At 70.0% G+C, this 20,594-nt stretch overlaps 3 protein-coding genes across 3 annotated transcripts; 1 reads left to right on the forward strand and 2 right to left on the reverse strand.

Annotated features, from left to right (window-relative positions):
• Positions 1–868: 868 nt before the first annotated feature.
• On the forward strand, positions 869–8,107 carry AURANDRAFT_71308 (hypothetical protein; the record flags this gene model as incomplete). The annotated part of the gene is made up of 4 exons (XM_009037272.1): positions 869–2,164; positions 2,441–2,675; positions 3,326–3,804; positions 5,699–8,107. The coding sequence occupies 4 exons, from the start codon at positions 898–900 to the stop codon at positions 8,038–8,040; spliced, it is 4,323 nt and encodes a 1,440-aa protein (XP_009035520.1).
• Positions 8,108–11,606: 3,499 nt separating this feature from the next.
• Positions 11,607–11,930, reverse strand: AURANDRAFT_16546 (hypothetical protein; the record flags this gene model as incomplete). Its single annotated transcript, XM_009037629.1, has 1 exon — positions 11,607–11,930. A coding segment is annotated over one exon (324 nt), but the record flags the coding sequence as incomplete, so codon positions are not given.
• A 5,450-nt stretch (positions 11,931–17,380) lies between these two features.
• On the reverse strand, positions 17,381–18,430 carry AURANDRAFT_12514 (hypothetical protein; the record flags this gene model as incomplete). Its single annotated transcript, XM_009037628.1, has 1 exon — positions 17,381–18,430. A coding segment is annotated over one exon (1,050 nt), but the record flags the coding sequence as incomplete, so codon positions are not given.
• Positions 18,431–20,594: the final 2,164 nt, after the last annotated feature.

Here is a 20,594-nt window from a genome sequence, read left to right on the forward strand (position 1 = left end):
AGCCCAGCATACGAAGAGGCAGAAGGCATGTTTCGAAAGGCCATCGCGCTCGATCCAAATTACCCTCTGGCCCATTATCACCTTGCTGTGCTTCTACAAGAAGTTCGCAAAGACGTCGACAGCGCCGAAGAAGGGTATCGCGCGGCCATTGACTGCAACCCGTCGGACCAGAGTGCGCGCAAACGTATGCAACCAAAGGCTCATCTCTGTCTCGCATACCTTCTTATGGTAAAGGGTGATATGGAAGGTGCAGAGGAACATTTCAGCCGACACATTGAACTCGAACCGACACCGCTCCACGCGACTTATTTCGCCCTCGGCCGTATCCTGCAGAAACGTAAGGACTTTGACGGCGCCGAGGCAGCGTTCCTTCAGGCATCCAGGCTCGATCCAGAAAACGCGGAATATCGGCAGTTGTGCGCAGAGATGCGGCGCAAAATAACGCAAGCCGAGCGAAAGTCGAAGAAAAACGCGAAGAAGAACTCTAAGAAATCGCCGAAGAAAAAGTAGACCCAAATTGAAGCCCTGCCGCAGCGCTATAACGACGCTTGAAATCGTCACTTCGTCGACCACGACGCATGACGCGCTGAACACGCACGAACCCGACGACTCGCAGCTCCGCGGCCGCTCAAAACATCCGCGCGCGCGCGCCCGCCACGGCAGCGCGCGGCACGATCACTGCGCGGCCCCTCTAAGTAAGACGAGTCCTAGGGAATCGCGCCGCGTACGCGGCCCCTGGCGCACGGCCGAAGAGCTGTCGGAGGCCGCCTCCGAGCGGCTCGCGGACGGCTCTTGCACGACGTCTCGGGACGGGTCAAGTCGGCGAGCCCTTGGATCAGTGCGCCGGGAAAACCGAGCGCATGCGATCGAGAGGCGCACCAAAAAACAAAACACACGATGCGCGCGTGGCAGTCGATCGTCATCCTCTTCCTCCTCGGGAGCCTCGCCCCGAAGGCGTCCGGGCAACAGCTCGCCAAGCTCCTCGCGAGCGACGCCGCGGCGGAGGACTACTTCGGCTACTCCGTCGCCATCAGCGGCGACCTCGTCGTCGTCGGGGCGTACAGGGACGACGACGCCGGCTCCAAGACGGGATCGGCTTACGTGTTCCGCACGACCAACGACGGCGGCTCCTGGACGCAGACCGCCAAGCTCGTCGCGAGCGACGCCGCGAAGGACAACTACTTCGGCAAATCCGTCGCCATCAGCGGCGACCTCGTCGTCGTCGGAGCGGACGGGAACAACGAAGACGTGGGCTCGGCCTACGTGTTCCGCACGAGGAACGGCGGCGCCTCCTGGTCCCAGACCGCCAAGCTCCTCGCGAGCGACGCCGCGAAGGACGACGTCTTCGGCGAGTCCGTCGCCATCAGCGGCGACCTCGTCGTCGTCGGGGCGTACGGGAACAACGACGCCGGCTCCTCCTCGGGCTCGGCCTACGTGTTCCGCACGAGGAACAGCGGCGCCTCTTGGACTCAGACCGCCAAGCTCCTCGCGAGCGACGCCGCGGCGGAGGACTACTTCGGCTACTCCGTCGCCATCAGCGGCGACCTCGTCGTCGTCGGGGCGTACAGGGACGACGACGCCGGCTCCAAGACGGGATCGGCTTACGTGTTCCGCACGACCAACGACGGCGGCTCCTGGACGCAGACCGCCAAGCTCGTCGCGAGCGACGCCGCGAAGGACAACTACTTCGGCAAATCCGTCGCCATCAGCGGCGACCTCGTCGTCGTCGGAGCGGACGGGAACAACGAAGACGTGGGCTCGGCCTACGTGTTCCGCACGAGGAACGGCGGCGCCTCCTGGTCCCAGACCGCCAAGCTCCTCGCGAGCGACGCCGCGAAGGACGACGTCTTCGGCGAGTCCGTCGCCATCAGCGGCGACCTCGTCGTCGTCGGGGCGTACGGGAACGACGACGCCGGCTCCTCCTCGGGCTCGGCCTACGTGTTCCGCACGAGGAACAGCGGCGCCTCTTGGACGCAGACCGCCAAGCTCGTCGCGAGCGACGCCGCGGCGAAGGACAACTTCGGCTACTCCGTCGCCATCAGCGGCGACCTCGTCGTCGTCGGGGCGTACGAGGACGACGACGCCGGCTCCTCCTCGGGCTCGGCCTACGTGCTCCCCGCGGACGGCAGCGCGGTGACGCCGCGGCCTACGCTCCGACCCACTCGTCGCCCCACGCCGCGGCCTACTCGTCGGCCTACACCCCGACCCACTCGTCGCCCGACGCCGCGGCCTACTCGTCGGCCTACTCCGCGGCCTACTCCTCGACCGACGCGGCGGCCAAACCCGCAACCTGCTCCGGTTCCGGATCCTCGACCCACTCGTCGGCCTACGCCGCGACCCACTCCGCGGCCGAACCCGCAACCCGCTCCGGTTCCGGATCCTCGACTTTCTCCGCGGCCTACGCGCCGACCTACTCCATGGCCTACGCCAAGCCCCGGAGGCGGCGGCACCAGCGGCGGCGGCACGGACACGCTCGTCGTCGTGGCCGCGGCCGTCGCGGGCGCCCTCGTGGCGGTCCTGGCCTGCCTCTGCATCAAGCGGCGGCACGGCGCGCCTCCGGAGCGCAACGTTCCCTTCGCGCCGGCGTGGATGGCGCCCGGCGACGGACTCGAGACACACTCCGTCGAGGAGCTCAAGGCCATGGCGAACACGCGCGGCGTGAGCCTCGCCGGCCGGTTCGAGAAGACGGACATCATCGCGGCCCTCCGCGCGGCGGCGCCGGTGGACGCTGTCGCCGTGCCAGTCGACGATGCCTCCACCGGCGCGTGGAACGTCGCGGGCGCGGCGTCCGCTTCGACGGTGCCCGCCGCGGCCGTCCCTTCCGCACCGCGGCCACCGCCCATGAACCCGGGTTTCGCGGCCGCGCCGATGTGAGCACTCTACACTACGAAGTACGAAGTAGTAGTAACCGCACTTGACGTATGCAAACAGCACTAGGGAATCGCGCCGCGTACGCGGTCCCCGGCGCCGGCCCGACGGCCGAAGAGCTGTCGGAGACCGCCTCCGAGCAGGCTCCGAGCGGCCCTCGGACGCCTCTCGGCGTCCGGAGGTGCCGAGCATTCACGGATCGTGCGCCAGGAAACGCATTATGGGTCGCCGCGTTCTTTGCACCCACTCCAAAACCAAACACACAATCAACTCAAATTCATTCTCACTCGCACGCACGCGGCCGCGTCTCGAACGTTCTCGCTCGCTCCCCCGCGCCTCCCCTCCGCGCCCTCTTGGCCCTCATCAAGTCCTCATCTCGCACCCTCCTCCCGCCGGTCTCGTCTTCGGTCGGCGCGACGTCGCCCGGGCTCCTCGCGGTTTACTCGTCATCACACAGGTTTAACGCGACGATGCCGCTCCACATCCTCACCGCCATCGCCCTCCTCTCCGCCGCCCACCAGGGCATCAAGGTCGCGGCCTCGTCGTCGAACCTCGGCGCGCCGTCGTCGAAGACCGCGGCCACCCCCAAGAAGCGCTTCCTCCGCTCGTCGGCGTCGGCGCAGGACCTCGTCAAGTCCAAGGAGCCCGTGCAGCTCGACAAGGTCGCGCACGCCCAGGAGTCGCTCGTCGCGCTCTCCGGCGACTCGTCGTCTTCGGATGTCGAGGGCGCGGCCTCGCTCAAGGACCGCTTCCTCCGCGTGTCGGCGCAGGACCTCCTCGCGGTCAAGGAGTCCGTGCAGCTCGACGACGTCGCGCACGGCCAGGAGTCGCTCGTCGCGCTCTCCGGCGACTCGCCGTCCTCGGACGTCGAGGCCGCGGCCTCGCTCAAGGGCCGCTTCCTCCGCTCGTCGACGCAGGACATCCTCGCGTCGCGCCGTCTCTCAGACCACGAATGCGGAACGCTTGTCGAACATTGCAGTGATTCGGAAACGCGGAGCCAATGCGAGCAGAGCTACAAGTTCGACGACGGTGACTACCGGACTTGCTACTGGAATGGCGAACGATGCAAGTTCTCCGACGGAAATGCAGAAATATGCAGCGCTGAATGCGGAACGCTTGTCGAACATTGCAGTGATTCGGAAACGCGGAGCCAATGCGAGCAGAGCTACAAGTTCGACGACGGTGACTACCGGACTTGCTACTGGAATGGCGAACGATGCAAGTTCTCCGACGGAAATGCAGAAATATGCAGCGCTGAATGCGAAACGCTTGTCGAACATTGCAGTGATTCGGAAACGCGGAGCCAATGCGAGCAGAGCTACAAGTTTGACGACGGTGACTACCTGACTTGCTACTGGAATGGCGAACGATGCAAGTTCTCCGACGGAAACGCAGAAACCTGCATCGATGGTGGCCCTCCATCTGCGCCGCGGCCTACTCGTCGGCCTACGCCACGACCAACGCGCAGACCTACGCCGCGGCCGAATCCTCAGCCCACTCGTCGGCCTACGCCTCGTCCTACGCGCAGACCTACGCCGCGGCCGAATCCTCAGCCCACTCGCCGGCCTACGCCGCGACCCACTCGTCGGCCTACACCGCGGCCTACGCGCCGACCTACTCCATGGCCTACGCCAAGCCCTGGAGGCGGCGGCACCAGCGGCGGCGGCACGGACATGCTCGTCGTCGTGGCCGCGGCCGTCGCGGGCGCCCTCGTGGCGGTCCTGGCCTGCCTCTGCATCAAGCGCCGGCGGCCCGATACCGGCACAGCTCGCGCAGACATCAAAACGCGACGCGAGCAGCAACGCCCCGCGCCTCCGCCGCACGAGACGACCGAGGAGTGCCCCATCTGCTGCGAGCGCATAGAGGGCTCCAAGACCCACCTCTCGTGCGCGCACGCGTTCTGTACGACGTGCATCGAGCGGTGGGTCCGAGAGAACCCTTCCTGCCCCGTCTGCCGGATCCCTGTCTCGGCGATGCCTCCACCGAGCGCCTGGGGCGTCGCGGGCACGTTTGCCTCGACGGAGCCCGCCGCGGCCGTCCCTTCCGCACCGCCCGTGAACCCGAGTTTCGCGGCCGCGCCGAGGGCGCCGCCGCTCGCCGTCGGCGCGCGAGTCGCCTACGACCGCGACGGCGCGGCGCGGCTCGGCGTCGTCGTCGCCGTCCACAACGAGGATCCGAGCGGGCCCTACTACACCGTGCGCCTCGACGGCCCCGTGCCCCGCGACGTTCAGACGGAGCGCCACCGGCTCCGCCTGATCGCGACGTCGCCGTGAATCGCTGGCCGCGCCTCCCTGCCTGGACGCGCTGCGCAGCCTGAGGTGGGAATCGACGCTGCGTTGGGCTCTGCGTTCAACAGTCAGGGGCGTGGCAACGTGGGATGACTCGCGTTCGTTCGCCCGGCGAGATTCCGTCGCCGACGAGGTCCCGCCGGTGACACGGCGCGCCGCGACGCGATCACTGCGCGGTCCCTCTACTAGTAAGTAAGACGAGTCCTAGAGAATGGCGACACGCGGACGGTCCCCATCACCAGTCCGACGGCCGAAGACCTCTCGGAACCCACGGAATTCCACCCGGAGGGCCTGTCGGGGGACGACCGCCGCAGCGCCTAGTCTACTAGGACCTACTATTTAGGTTGTGGAGATCACCTCGGGAAAGCAAGTGGGGAAAGCGCGAAATTATGATGCCGGATAAACCGCGAACTGAGCTCTTCAGAGCCAAACCAAACACACTCGACATTCACATCTCCGTACACACACAACCTCTCTCAACATGGGCGTCAAGAACTTGGCGTCGTTTCTCCGCCGCAACTCCAATGCGCCCAAACTCGCAGATCCGTTCATGCACTCCAACTGGTACAACACGGACGAGAAACAAGCGGAGCGGGTCGTCGTGTGCGATTTCGCGGCGGTCGCGTATCACGTCCTCTCTAAGGTGGAGACCGACGCGTCGAAATTGCTCGGTGGGCAGTACGCGGTCATGGCGCGCGAGACGCGCGCGTTCGTCGAGCGGTTCGAGCGCGTCGGCGCGGCGCTCGTCTTCGTCGTCGGCCGCACGGCCACGCACGCGGACCACCTCAAGCACGGCCACGCCGCTCACACCCTTGCGTCGAAGGCCATCCACGAGGCGCGAGCAGTCGAGCTCGTGGCGGCGGGGCGCGCCGACGAGGCGGCGGCGCACAGCAAGAAAGCGCTCGCGCCGATGAAGAACGGGGCGGTCGTCGATGCGCTCTTGGATCTCGCGGCCGAGGGTCGCGTCGAGGTGCTCTTCGGCGATGACGAGGACGATCCAGGCGTCGCCTACGAGGCAGCGGCGCGGCACGGCTGGGTCCTCTCGGGCGACACCGACATGGTGGCCTACCGCTACGAGGCCGTCGGATCGATCCAGGGCGTCATCTTCCTCAAGGATCTCGACTGGACGACTGCAGGCCTCACGTTCCTGCACACGACGCCCGCGCTCGTGGCGGCAGCGCTCGGACTCGTCCGCGACGGCGTCGGCCGAGGCGAGCTGATGCCGCTCGTCGCGACGCTCCTCGGCAACGACTACGTCGACGACATCGAGCTCGCAACGGTCCACGACCACGCGTTGCACAACGCGCTCCTCAAGCAGCAGGAGCGCTGGCACGCGCTCGACCCGGCGGTGCATCGCGAGGCCATGCGCGAGTTGCCCGGAAACGTCCGGCGACCGTGCCTTCTGGGCCATCGATGCAAGAATACGGACTGCCCCTACGATCATTCGCGGAGCTTGCGTTTCTTCTGCAATGCCAACGTGAACGACGACAACAATATCGGCCCCAATTATTGCACGCGGCCCTACACCTGCCGGTGGCGGCACCGAGGCGACGCCGGCCGGGTGCCGGTCTGGTGCGCGCAGGTGCCGGGGCCCGCCGTCGCCGACGCCGCGGCCGCAGCGGACGCGGTCGCGCGACCCGTACTGCTCAGGGGCGAACCCACCGGCGCGACGACGCGCTGGGTCGCCGACGTGCGCGCCGCGCGCGACGTCGTCGCGAACCTCCGCCACGTGGGCGCCGAAGCGTCCGTCGAGCGCCAGTTCTCCTGGGCGATCATCCGCGGCGTCGCGGACGCGGTCGCCGGTCACGCGTATCACATCGACGACGAATCGGCGGTGCTCGACGCCGTCTGCGGGGCCGGGACGGACTTGGCGGACAAGGTCCGGACGGCCGTCGCCGCGTACGAACCGCGCCGCGCGGACCTCCGCGTCGCGGACGCGCCCTACGCCGTCGGCGACGGCGTGGCGGCGCGCTACGCGTACCATCAGATGCTCTCGCCGCTCCGCGACCGGCACCTTGGCGACCACTTTGACGCGTTCGCCCACTTCCCGCGGCGCCTCGGCGACCTCAAACTCGGGCTCGTCCACGGCGCGGGCGCGGCGGGCGTCTGCTGGCTCATGCAGGCCGACGGCTCCATCGCCCTCGTCGAGCGCCGGGCGTCGAGCCCCGAGGCGCTGCCGGATCTCGCGCAGCTGCTGGCCTCGGACGCCGCGAGGCGCGACGGCGTCCTCGCGCTCCTCGGCGCGTCCGACCTCGGCGACCTGCCGGCGCCGCTGCTCTGGCCCCTCGCGACGCTCCGCTTCTGGCTCGCGGCCGGCGGCGAGGCGATGCCCGGCGTCGAGCCGCCGCCGACGCTCGGCCCGCGGCAGATCCGCGCGATCGTCGAGGCCACGACGCAGCGATGCCTCGAGGCCCGCCTCGGCTGCGACGCGCGGGAGCCGGACCGCTGGGCGCCGCCGCTCGTCGGCGCGCTCGCCGAGCCCGCGTTCCGGGCGCTCATGGCCTGGGTCCGCGCGCTCGAGGGCGTGCGGGGGCTTCTGGCGATTGGCGCGACGGGCGACCGCCCGGAGCTTCCGGCGGCCGTCTTCGACGGCGAGCTCCTCCTCGCCATCTGGAACGCGCACGCGGGCGGCGGCGCGACGCCGACGTCGGCGTGGGAGCGCTACGATGAGCTCGCCGCGCGGGCGGCCGGCGCCGCGCCGCTCGTCGACGCGCTCGTCGCGCGCGTCACCGAGGGCCTCGCGGTCGACGCGATGCCCCAAGTCGCGTTCCAGGCGCGTTCCGTGTCCGAGACGGTCGACTCCTGGGAAGACGAAGGCGACGATGCGCCGACGCTCCCCGTCGACGCGAATGCCGCGTGGGACGCGGTCGTCGGCGGCGTCTAGGAAGAAGATGACGCCGTTGATCGCGACGAGCCCGCGCGCGACGGTCGCCCCGGGGGAGATAAGCTCCCTGCTCTCCGATTCCTGCCCTATGTAAATATCGTACTCGCGCCGTGCATTCCTAGCGTCTTTGGCGCCGTGCATCCCGAGCTTCCTGTGAACCCTCACATCGACTCACAAAGCTACTACTTGTAGTCGTATGAACCTTGCATTCCATGGCCCCGGGCCGGGGCTTGGCCGCGCCCTTCTTAGCACTCCAGTAACGCACTTGGCGTATGCAAACAGCAATAAAGATCATGCATGCGCTGGCGCGAGAGGACGCTGCGTGAACCTCGCGCGCATGCGCGAGGGTGACATGTTAACGTCTTTGGCTTTCTTTAGGAGTCGCCTGGCGCGTGGAGGGAGTTGGCGCGCGCGGTCGTTTTCATCAGGCGGTCGCGGTGGCGGCGGCGGTCGCATTGTCGTCGGCATCGAACTCCAACTCGAGGCGGGGTTCGATAGCATCGAGGGACAGTTGCGATTGGAATTCCTCATCGAACTCACGCTCCGCAGCTGCGCGGACGGAGCGAGGCCCGCGCGCGAGACGTCCTCGGCGGGGCGAGCGCGGCGAGCGCGGTGAGCTCGGCGACCTCGGGGAGCTCGGCGACGGCGGCGGGGCCGATCGCGTACTGGTGTGGCGGAACCGGCAGCTACTCCCATGGCTGCAGTATCCTTGCAGGAAGTAACGGCACGTGGCGACGGCCGCCGCGTGCTCCGATCGCGGGGGTGGATTGTTTCGGCGCCACTTGCCGGAACCGCCGCCGCGGCCCATGCGAGAACCACCGCCGCGTCCTCGACCGACCCGGCCTTCGCGGACGATGTGGTTCGGTGCATTCGCGGGCCTGTCCGCGAACGTAGGATAGGCGCCGTGTTCGTCGGGCAACGAGGCGACGACGCCGTAGGGGCCAAACGAGTGTTCGAAGCGCGCGCCATCGACGACGTGGTGGGGCAGCTCCGTGACCGGGCCCTCCAAGCCGTCGGCGTGAAGGGCCAACCGCGTCTCCTCGAGCAGTTCGCGGAGCGCGCAGTCCAGCCCCGATTCGCCCAGTAAGCGCTTGCCGCCCGGCAGACCAACCTCGAACTTGGATTTGCGCTCCGAGTCGTCGTAGCCGCACACAAGCACATGCACGTCGCCGCCGTTCTCGAGCGTCGCGATGTCGGACAGTGCCGCGTCGCCGCCGCGCAGCCAGCGCACCTCGCACTTCTTGCCGAACGACTTCTTATCATGCTTAATGCGATTGTCCCCGACGTCCACGTCCGACATCCGGAGCGCATCGCGCATGAGATCGGGATCGCGCCGCTCCACGAGAGCGCTCAGTGCGTTGACGGGCACGGCCGCGACGAAGTGGAAGAAGTCCGCCGCGCCCGAGGCGTTCAAGCCATCGGCTGAAGCGCGCGTCAGCAGACCTCCTTCGAATTCGGCTCCCGCTTGGCTTGCGAGCACATTGCGCAGGCTGGTGCACATGTTGTTCAGCGTCGCAAAATCGCCGAGGAGCACGAGCCGCGCGTTGGTGACGAAGTTGCGACGAATCAAGTCGACGTCGGAGTCGGGGCGAGGCCCCCGGCTAGCGACGTCTTGGGCGAGAGGGCCGTGAGTCCCCCCGAACCGCGGTTCCTTGATTCGGGCGCCTGCCCAGGCTCGGTTGCGCTCGGACAGAAGAGATCTCTGGATTGCCGGGATCAAGTTCTCGTCGATCCACGTGCTGAGGGGTCGTTCGCACGCGAGCGGGTTGCCCGCGTCGGGGTCGCCGAGGGGCGAGACGTACGGCCCGTGGGTAACGTCGAGAGGGAGACGACGTGACAGGATGCCGATGCCCAGATCGAGCCGCTGCTCCCAATCCACACCGGGCCTGGACCGGCCGTCGATGGTGAACGTCCAGTAGCCGCCGTCGTACTTGTTGTAGTTCACGGTGATACGGAGTTGCTTGGTCGTGGTCATCGTCATCTTGCTGAGCTTGTAGTGTGTGTTTTGTTGTCGGTTTGGGGCTGTGCTTTGTGTTTGCTGAGGGCCACATGACGCCGAGAAATGCCGACACCGCCCACGCCGAGAAATGCCGACACCGCGCGCTCGCCGATCGCTGTGGACATCCGGACCGGAAATCCGGGAGCCGATGAAGCCAAACGCCGTCTACAGAACCAAAACACACACACACCACTCGACAGCCACACGATCCGCACATCCTCTCTCAACATGGGCCACGGGAGCACCAACTCGTACCGCCGGCCGAGCCGCACGGGAGCCTTGCGCCGCGACCTGCCCGTCGTCGTCCTCGGCGAGAGTTACGCTGGCCGGGTGACTGGAATTGCGGAGTGCGGCATTTTCGTCACTCTGGACGCATCATGGGATGCACAGTCTGGCGTCCAAGCCTTTGGCCTCGTGCACCACAAGAATCTCGCGGCCGGCGCAGGAGCGCTCTTCTCGAAGGGCCAACGCGTTCGCGCCACAGTCCTGCAGATTCGCGAAGGTCAGCGACTCGCCCTCCGGCTCGAGACCTCTTTCACGAATCAAGCCAACGCCGACGTCCGTCCCAAGAACACTCCCGCGCCCGCGATCGTCGGCGACGTGAAACACGGCACGATCGCGAAAGTTCACGAACGTGACGACGGCGTCTTCGTGAAGCTCGACGGCTCGCCGCCGTTCGCTCGCTGGGGCTGGGCGCATATCTCTGAAATCTCTGACGAGCGCGTCGACAAGCCACGTCTGAGCGTCCTTTTCCCCGTCAACAAACGCGTGAAGGTCAAGGTCCTGCGAATCGACGACCGGGGGCTTTGCCTCGGGCTCAAGCCGTCCTACTTCGCCGAGGATGCGGCCGCGAAGGCCGCCGAGGAGGAGGCCGCAGCAACGAAGGCCACCGAGGAGGAGGCCGCGCGCGTCGAGGCCGCCGAGGAGGAGGCCGCGCGCGTCGAGGCCGCGGCCGCCGCGGAGGCCGAGGCCGCGGCGTCGCGCTTCGCGGCCGCCATGGCCGCGGCCAAGGAGTTCGCGGCCAAAAAGAAAAAGGCCACTCAAGAACCTGAACACCCAAAGGAGTTGGGTTCCGGCTGGGTCTACGGCGGTCTGCTGGCTCACGACGATTACCAGACGATCGCGCTCGCGTCTCGGAGGAGCGCTCGTGACGACGCCATCGACGACGAGCTCCGGGCCGCAGCTCTGCCGATCGCCGCCGCCGCGCGCAAGATCCAGGGCCTGGCGCGGCGCGTCGCGGCCAAGGTCGAGGCCGCCGGCGACTCGCCGCGTCGTCGCGCCGCGACTCGCGGCGCGAGGCGCAGGCCGCCATCGCCTAGGTCGCCCCTCCGGGTGCGCTTTGGCCTGAGGCGCCGTGTATAACGCTTGGCCTTCGGCGCCTTCTTGGCTTTCTTGCCTGCTGCCCCGGGCGTTGAGATGCTTCTCCGATCGTGCTTCCCGAGGAGAGTCGCCGGGACCGCTGAAGCATCAGCCGCACCAGACCTACTAGTAAGCCTGACTTTTAACCCCCCCCCCCCCGCTACTTCTTGTCCTTGCCCGCCGCGGCCTCCATGGCCGCGAGGACGTGGAAGATCTTCTCGAACTCGTGGATGTCGATGACGCCGTTGCCGTCCTCGTCCGCGAGGTGGATGATGTTCGCCGCCACGGTCGCGGGCACGTCCTGGCCGAATGAGTTGAGCACCGTGAGGAGCTCCGCCTCGTCGAGCCCGCCGCTCTTGTCCGTGTCGATAGCGTCGAACTTGCGCTTGACCTCGCCCGACTCGAGCAGGTCCTTCGCCGGGAGCTGCGTGCCCAGGCTCATGAGCACCTCCTGCCACTGGATGCCGAAGTCGAGCTTCGAGTTGCCGTCGAGCGCGGCCTCCTTGAAGAGCTCGTGGAAGGTCACGGCCGTGAACAGCGTGCCGATGACGTCGAAGATCGTCGCCCGCTTCATGACCAAATCCATGCCGTAGTGCACCAATTCGCAGGCGTCGCGGCCGATGATGTGGACGCCCAGGATCTCCCGCGATTCCACGTCGAAGACGAGCTTCAGCAGGCCGTCGGGCGCGAAGACGCGGCCGCGGAGGCACATGTCGTAGCCGGCGACGCCCTCCTTGACGGTCCGCCCCGCCTTCTCCGCCGCGGCCCGCGTGAGCCCGAAGAAGCCCACCTCCGGGATGGTCCAGACGCCCACGGGGAACTGGTCGATGGACTCGACGGCCGTGCCGAAGGCGTGGGACACCGCGCGCTGCGCCTGCTCGACGCCCGTCGACGCGAGCGCCGGGCCCGCGACGGCGTCGCCCGCCGCGTAGAGGCCGTCGACGGCCGTCATCAGCGTCCCGTCGACCTCCACGTGGCCCTTCTTCCCCAGCGCGACGCCCGCCTCCGCCAGGCCCAGCGCCGCGCTCGCCGCGGTGTTGGGCACGCGGCCCGTCGCGGCCAGGAACGCGTCTGCCTCCAGGTCGCCCGCGTCGCCCTTGAGCTTGATCCGCAGCGACCCGTCGGCCTTGGGCTCCAGGAACGCGTCGACGGACGTGCCCTCCATGATCGTCACGGCCTCGTCCTTGAGCGACTGCACGAGGATGCGCGTGAGGTCCCCGTCGAGGCCTGTGTGGAACCCAACCGCTGGTTTGGGACGTCCCGACCAAACTTTGAAATTCTCGAGCTCGGTCGATTCGACGTCGATTCGGCTGATTCTTGGACGAATCGATCGCTCTCGTCGAGTGCTCGAAGCAGAGTCGAAGCGTCCGGTCCAAACCGTTCGATGACGCGCCCATTGAAGTCGGCTTGAAGATTCGAGGTCCGCGCGGGTCGAGGCCGATGCGGTCGAGCGCGGACGTCATCGACGACCGCACGAGCATCGTCACCGCGGCGCCGAGCTTGCGGAAGATCATGGCGTACTCGATGGCGATGATGCCGCTCCCGACGATGACCACCGACTTGGGCAGGAAGCCCAGCGTGTTGATCGAGTCCGCGTCGAAGACGCGCCGCCCGTCGAAGGGCACGCCGCCGACGCGCATGGGCACGGACCCGCAGCACACCAGGAGCTTGGCGCCCGCCACGTCCACGCAGCCCGCGCCGCCGACGCGGTCGACCCTGACCTTGCCGTCGCCGAGCAGCGTCGCCGTCCCCTGCTGGTAGCCCACGCGGAACTTCTTCAGCAGCGCGACCGTCGTCTCCGCGTTGTTCCGCGCGAGCTGCAGGCACATCTTCTGGACCTGGAGCCAGACGACCTCGTCGTCGAGGCCCTGCGCCTTGAGCGCCTGGATGTCCAGCGTCTTCGCCGTGTCGCGGAGCGCCTTGCTGAAGAGGCCCGTCGGGCCTCCGAACGCGACGTCGACGCCGCGCGCGTCCAGCGGCGCCTTGGGCTTGTCCACGAGCAGCACGCGCTTGCCCAGGTAGGCGCCCTTCAACGCGCCCGCCACGCCCGCGGGTCCGCCGCCGACGACGACGAGGTCGTAGCGCTTCGCGAGCTCGTCGTCGGCGACGGCGCCGACGACGCCGCCGGGCCCGGGCTCCGCGGCGGCGTACTTGGCCGAGCTCGAGCCGCCGCCCATGTTTATGTGCTACCACTGCGCAGCACGCGCTGCGTTTGGACCAGTCGAGACGGCAGCGCGCGAGGTGACGACGCGGGCAAGCGCGCTAAGCTGCGAGATCGGCCGCGGGCAGCCACGGAGAGGGCTAATATTGAACGTACTGGCTACTTCAACAATTGTTTAGGCGTGCTGATGGCTGAGGGAAGAGGCGCCTAGCAACATGCCGGAAGACTACAGCGTCATCGTGCGCGGCGTCGGCCCGTGCGGTCGCGGCATGACGGTGCGCATGCGCCTCAGCGGCAGCAAGCTGGCGAAGCCCGTGCGGCGGACCGTCGTCCAGGCCTATTGCAAGCACGCGGCGACGAAGGGCTTCGCCATCGACCGGGACCGCGTGGAGATGCGGCGCGCGGGCGCCGCGCTGGACCTCGACGCGACGCCGGCGGTCCTCGGCTTCGGCGAGGGCGACGTGCTCGAGCTCGCGCTCGGCGAGCCCCGCGCGGAGCCGGCGGCCCCACCGAAGCCGGCGCCCGCGCCGAAGCCAGTACCTACCAAACCGCCGCCCGCGCCAAAGCCAGCGGCGGCGCCGAAGCCAGTGCCCGCACCCGCGCCGGCGAAGCCGGTGCCCGCACCCGCGCCAGCGCCCGCGAAACCGGCGCCGAAGCCCGCCGCGCCGAAGCCCGCGCCGGAACCCCCCGCCTTCGAGCTCGAGGTCGCGCACCGGCCCTACGTCTTCGTGCGCGAACAGCGGGACCACACGTCCAAGTCCCTCGGCTGCAAGTTCTTCGGCGAGCGCGTCCGCGTCCGCGACGAGGCCGCGGGGTGGGTCGCGCTCGCGGACGGCCCCGGGTTCATGCTCGTCGACGGGTCGCGCCTCGGCCTCGGCGCGCTCCTCGTGGCGCCCGGCGCGGCGCCCCCGCCGGCGGCGGCGGCCGCGCCGCCGCCCGCGGACCCCAAGGCCGCGCTCATGCAGCTGCTCGTGCGGCCGCCCGTCGTGCCCGACGCGCCCGTGCCCCCCGGCTGCTCCGGCGCGCTCCGGCGCTGGGTCGCCCTGCGGCCCGCCGTCATCTTCTACGAGCGGCCGGACCGGAATTCGCCCGCCGTCGGCGTCGCGCTCCAGCGCGAGTACGCGTGGAGCTGCGGCGATCCGGACGCGGGCGCGTGGACGCGCTTCGCGGAGCCCGACGGCTGGGCCCACGAGGTCTGCCCCGCGGGCCACGTCCAGTTCGAGGCGCCGGAGCCGGGCCACGACCACGGGCGCCGGGGCCGCGACGACCGCGAGCTCGAGGCGCTCGACATGTTCCTGCAGGCGCGCGCGGCCGTCGCGCAGAGCCTCGGCGGCCTCAAGTGGCGCCAGCTGCGGCCCCTCTTCGACGGCTGGGAGGACGAGGCGACGAAGACGCTGGCGGGCATGGAGCGCCTCGAGAGGAACGGCGGCGACGACGCGCGGCGCGCGTGGGAAGCGCAGAAGCGCGCGCGGTCGCTCCGCCAGTCGGGCTTCTTCACGCAGATGATCCTCGGCGCCTGCCACCGCGACGTCGTGCTCTGGGCCCAGCAGCGCGCCATGGCCGCCGTGCTCCGGCCCGCCGACTTCGACCTGGCGAAGTTCGGCCGGACGTTCGCCGTCGACGCGACCGAGCGGCGCCTCGGCCGCAAAGAGGTCCGGGACCTCAACCGGGACCACCTCGTCTTCTACGACGGTGCGCTCCCGAAGGACTTTATCGCCCGGTGCCGCGCCGAGGCCGACGCCCTCGACCGCGCGGGCAAGCTCGCGCCGCCGACGATGCACCGCGCGCTCGGCGACCGCCGCGACCGCATGATGGCGCTGGATGAGAAATCGGCGGTCCTGGACCAGTTCTGCGCGCCGGGCCACGCCCACGCCGGCGACGGCGGGCCGCCGCCGGCGACGGCGTCGGCCCTCGCGCGCCTCGTCTGGTACCTCAAGTCCCTGGCGCACGAGTTGGAGGCCGGGGGCTACGACGAGCCGCTCGCGGTGCCGCCGCAGATCATGCTCGCCTGCTACGACGGCCAGGGCGCCTTCTATAAGCCCCACATGGACTCGGCGACGACGGACCCGCGCCGCGTGACGGCCATCGTCTACCTCGTCGCCGACGACTGGGACGCGGACCCGTCGCGCGACGGCGGCCAGCTCGTCTGGTGGAACATCGGCGACGGCGACCCGGACGTCGCGGGCGAGAAAGCGAAAAAGCACACGCTCGACCCGATGGCGGGCCAGCTCTGCGTCTTCAAAGCGCGGACGATCATGCACGAGGTCCTCCCGACGCACCGGAAGCGCTTCGCCGTGACGCTCTGGTACTACCTCAAGCCGGGCTCGCCCGAGGCGATCCAGTCCGCCAAGGACCACGAGACGAGCCTGCCCAAGGGGACGACGGCCGCGTGAAGGAGGGGGGAGAGGTGGCGGGGTGGTGGTTAGGCGTCGTGGAGTGCTGTTTGGGGAGGCGTCGACGGAGTAACAGTTCAAAAATATCTTAGAGCCGGCAGGAGTGAGGGCGCGAACTAGCTGGAGAGCATCCTCGCGCGTCTCGACGTCTCGACGCCCGCACGCCCGAATCGTCCCCCGAAGCCCCGCTCGTGCCGTGCCTGCGACGAGACGAGGAGCCTCGACAAACGACAAACGACGCTTCACACGCCGACGACCCTCCGCCGGATCGAAATGGAGATGTACAGCTCGACGCCCGTGAGCGGCGACGACGGCGGGTGCGACTCCCCCCCCGCCCTCGAGCGCACGGGCACGCTCGACATGAACAAGTGCCGCGTGATGGCCGACACCTACACGCGCGCGGAGCTCCTCGGCGCGTTGCGAGTGCAGACGGAGAAGCACATCACGACGCAGAGCCAGGTGACGACGCCGTCGAGCTCCGGCTCCAAGGCGTCCAAGGCCTCCGGGACGAAAGTCCCGACGTCCCAGGACGCCGCCGAGCCCTTGGCCCTCGAGGGCGTCGGCGCGTTTACGCAACAGACGACGCAGGACAGCCTCGATTCGGACGCCGCGCCCGTCGGCGAGAAGCCCGCGGCGCCCGCTCCCGAGGAGGCGACCTACGAGTTCCCCATGACGCCCGCCGACGACGACGACGAGGCCGAGGCGCCGGCGGCCGACGACGCGGACGCGGCGCGCGGCGACGACGACACGGTCGCCGAGGAGGAGGCGGGCCTCGACGCGTACGGCATCGACGCGCTGCGGAGCAACCTCGAGCGCGAGCCGGCGACGAAGGCCCTGGAGCACGACGCCGGCGACGCCTACGACCTCGACGCCGCGGACGCGCCGGCCGAGGCGCCCGCGGAGGCGCCGCCGTCGGACGAGAAGCCGAAGAAGAAGAAGGTCGAGAAGAAGGTCAAGACCAAGGTGGGCAAGCCCAAGGCGAAGCGGGGCCGGCCGAAGAAGGACGCCGCGCCGTCGAGCCCGACGGCGCCGGACGCGGACGACGAGCCCGAGGACCTGCCGCCGGCGAAGAAGGCCAAGTTCACGCCCGCGGTGGGCATGAAGGTCCACGCCATGTGGGGCGACGACGACCAGGTCTACTACCCCGCCGTCATCGCCAAGGTCAACCGGGACGCGACCGTCAACCTCGACTACGAGGACGGCGCGTTCTGGGACCACGCGCCGGCGAAGGTCCTCCGCGAGATCACGTGGAGCAGCGCGAAGAAGCAGAAGAAGGCCGCCAAGAAGTGAACGCCCCCGCCCCCGAGAGAGAAGCGAACCGCGCGGGGCGCTGTATAAGTCGAGCTCGCGGCGCGCGCCGGGCGCGCGCCCCTAGGCCGCCGCGCGCGAGCCGCACTTGGCGCAGACGTTCTTCGGCGCGCACTTGGTGACCTTCTGGCCGAAGCGGAGCGTGCAGAGCGTCTCCTTGTGGTGCTGGAGCTCCGGCGCGAGGTTGAAGATGGCGAGGGTCTTGGCGTCGCCGCCGAGGCACGGCTGGAGGAGGAACGTGAGCTTGGAGTCGCGGAAGGGCACGTGGGCGCGATCGCCGCTCGTGAGCGCGGAGATCGTGTTGCCGAGGGCCGCGAGGCTCGAGTTGATGAACTGGGCCTCCTTGAGGAGCTTCGGGTCGTCGTTCGAGCCCGACGCCGCGAGGCGCTCGGAGCCCGCGAGGTCCACGAGGTTCAGGCAGCCGCGGCGCACCTCGCGGCCGTCGCCGGACGCGCCGTGGACGTGGAGCGCGAAGAGGCAGTGGCTCCGCGAGCTGTGGTCGTTGCTCTTCGTCGCGGACGTGTGGCGCCGCTTCCGCGCGGCCGCGAGCACGAGGTCCGCCTCCTCCGCGCAGGACACGGCGACGCGTTTCAGGCCGTCGACGGCGATGGCCTCGCCCGTGTCGCGCACGGCGCGCGGCTGCGGCTCGCCGCCGTCGCCGAGGAGGTCGTAGACCTTGTCGAGGTAGATCTCGAGCATCTCGACGGAGAGCTCGAAGGTCCAGCCCTGCGCCGCCTTGAGCTGCTCGACGCCGTCGAAGACCAAATGCAGGCTCCGCTGGAGCAGGCCCGCGTCGGCCCCCGGCGCCGCGGACGTCGCGGGCCCGCCGCCGCCGAGCATCGTGTGCGTCTTGCCGCTGCCCGTCTGGCCGTAGGCGAAGACGCAGACCTTGTAGCCGTCGAGCGCCGACTGGACGAAGGGCCGCACCTCCCTGAAGACGGCGACCTGGTCCGCGGCGCCGTCGAGGACGCGGTCGTAGGCGAACTTGAACGTCCGCGCCTTCCGCGGCGGCCCGCCGGGCGCGACCAGCTCCGCGACCTCGACGGCGTCCGCGGACGACCCCGCGGGCGCCGCGGGGCAGGTGAGGCCCCCGGCCGTCGTGCCCGAGCCGTTGGCGCCGACGGCGAGCGCCGGCCGCACGCGCACGAAGACGCGGATGTTGCCCTGGAGCTCGACGACGCGGTTGTGGAGCCGGCGGCGGACGCCGTCCCAGAGCTTGCGGTCGCCGTCGAAGGACGCGGCGGCCTTGGCGAGCTCGCCCCGGGCCGCGGCCTCGGCGGCCTCGGCGCGGCGCACGCGGCCCTCCGCGGCCTCCGTCGTCTCGACCATCGACGCCGTCTCGGCCTTGGCGCGCGCCGCCGCGCGCTCCGCGCCCTCGACCTGGGCCTCGGCGGCGTCCGCGCGCGCGCGCTCCGCGGCGAGGAACGTCTCGCGCACCTCCGCCGCCGCCGCGGCCTCGCGCCGCGCCGCGGCCGCGGCCTCGCGCGCGTCGGCGAGCTCGCGCCGCAGCGCGTCCGCGTCCGCGGCCTCGCGCCGCAGCGCCGCCGCCTCGGCGGCGGCCGCGTCGCGCTCCCGCGCCGCCGCCGCGGCGGCCTCCTCGAGCCTGGCCTGCTTCGACTTGCGCGCGGCCGCGGGCGTGCCCGGCGGCGCGGCCGCCGCGGCCTTCTCGAGCGCGCCCGCGCGCGCCTCCGCGGCCGCCGCGCGCCGCCGGTCCGCGGACGCGTCGGCCTCGGCGACGTCCGCGCGCTTGTTCGCCTCCGCGAGCGCGCGCCGCGCGTCGGACAGCGCCGCGACGGCCGCCGCGCCGTCCTCGGGCCTGCGGAGGGGTCGAGCGGGTCGGGCGGGGGTCGCGGAGAGATGGGGCGACGCCGCCTCGAACCGCGACCGCGCGGCCTGGAGCTTCTCGAGGAGCACGGTCTTCGCGCGCGCCTTCTCCGCGCGGCGGTGGTGCAGCAGCGTCTGCAGCCGGAGCGCCGCGACGTGCCGCTTCGACTCGCGGCTCTCGGCGTCGCGCGGCGTCAGCGCGTCGCGCTTCGGCTGGAGCCGCCAGGGCGCGGGCGACTCGCAGAGCGACGCCTTCTTCGCCGACTCGGCCAGGCGCTCGAGGCGCTCCGCCTCGGACCGCGCGGCGTCGAGGTCGATGACGGCCTCGGGCGACGCCGGCGGCGCCGCGGCCGGGGGCTTCGCCTCGGCGGGCTTCTTCACCGCCTCGGCGAACTCGACGCGCCGCACGACGGGCACCTTCTTGTCCAGCTTCGCGCCGTGGCGCGGCGGCGAGAAGCTCATCGTCATCATGAGGTCCGTCGGCTTCTCCGCCCGCTCCGCGGAGCTCGGGCTCGCGGGACCCATCAGCGTGGCGAGGCGCCCGGGCGACTTGGCGTCCGTCGGCGGCGGCGGGGGCGGCGGCGCGTTCGTTAGGTCGCGCGTGAGCACCATAGTGTCGACGCGCAGCTCGTCGTCGACCTCGTGACCAAAGACCAACAGCCCTTCGTCAACGTGCAACATCTGTGCAACGAGCCGTTACCGCCGACCTATTGCGACGACGTAGGCCTCGACGTCCCGCGCTGCTAATTAAGCCCCACTTACCCAGTCCCGCACGAGCGCCCCGTAGTCCTGCCGGTCCACGACGTGGACGCTGAGCCCCGCGTCGTTCTCGACGATGCCGTCGATGGCGCCGAGCGCGGCCTCGGCGGCCCGGACCGCGCGGTCGTCCGCGTCCGTCGCCGGCGCCCAGCCGTTTCCGAGCATGTAGCGAAAAAAGTCGAGCCGCGCGAGCTCGTAGTGCCGGCGGAAGAGCGGCCGCTTGTAGGACGCGTAGGAGCCGCCCGCGCTCGCCGCCAGCGCCTCGGTGAACGCGTCGAAGTACGCTTCCACCACCCCTTCTTCGCCGTCGCCCAAGAAGTCGCCGCGCGCGTCGGGGAAGAGAACGTAGGCGAGGTCCTGCGCGCCGAGGCCGCCCCCCGCGTACTGGAAGTCGACGCAGGCCACCGACGCGTCCGAAAAGAAGAGGTTCGCGGCCTTCCAGTCGCCGTGGACGACCGTGCCGTGCGCGGGCGCCGCGGCCCGCAGCGCCGCGTCGATCGCCGGCGCCGCGCGGCCGAGGCGCGCCGCGAGTAGGCGCAGCGGGCCGCCCGCGCCGCCGTCGCGGGCCTCGAGCCAGCGCAGCGCGGCCGGCCAGGCCGTAGGCCTGAAGGGCCGGGCGCCGGGCGCGTCGAGGCGCCAGAACGTGCCCCGCGGAAACAGCTTGCTCCGCGCCTCGACGGCCGCGGGCGACTTCGCGTAGAACGCCGCGTGGAAGCGCGCGAGCGCGCGGACCGCGGCGGCGAGCGCGCCG

This window comes from Aureococcus anophagefferens, assembly GCF_000186865.1.
Source record: "Aureococcus anophagefferens unplaced genomic scaffold AURANscaffold_6, whole genome shotgun sequence".
Classification (NCBI taxonomy): Eukaryota; class Pelagophyceae; order Pelagomonadales; family Pelagomonadaceae; genus Aureococcus; species Aureococcus anophagefferens.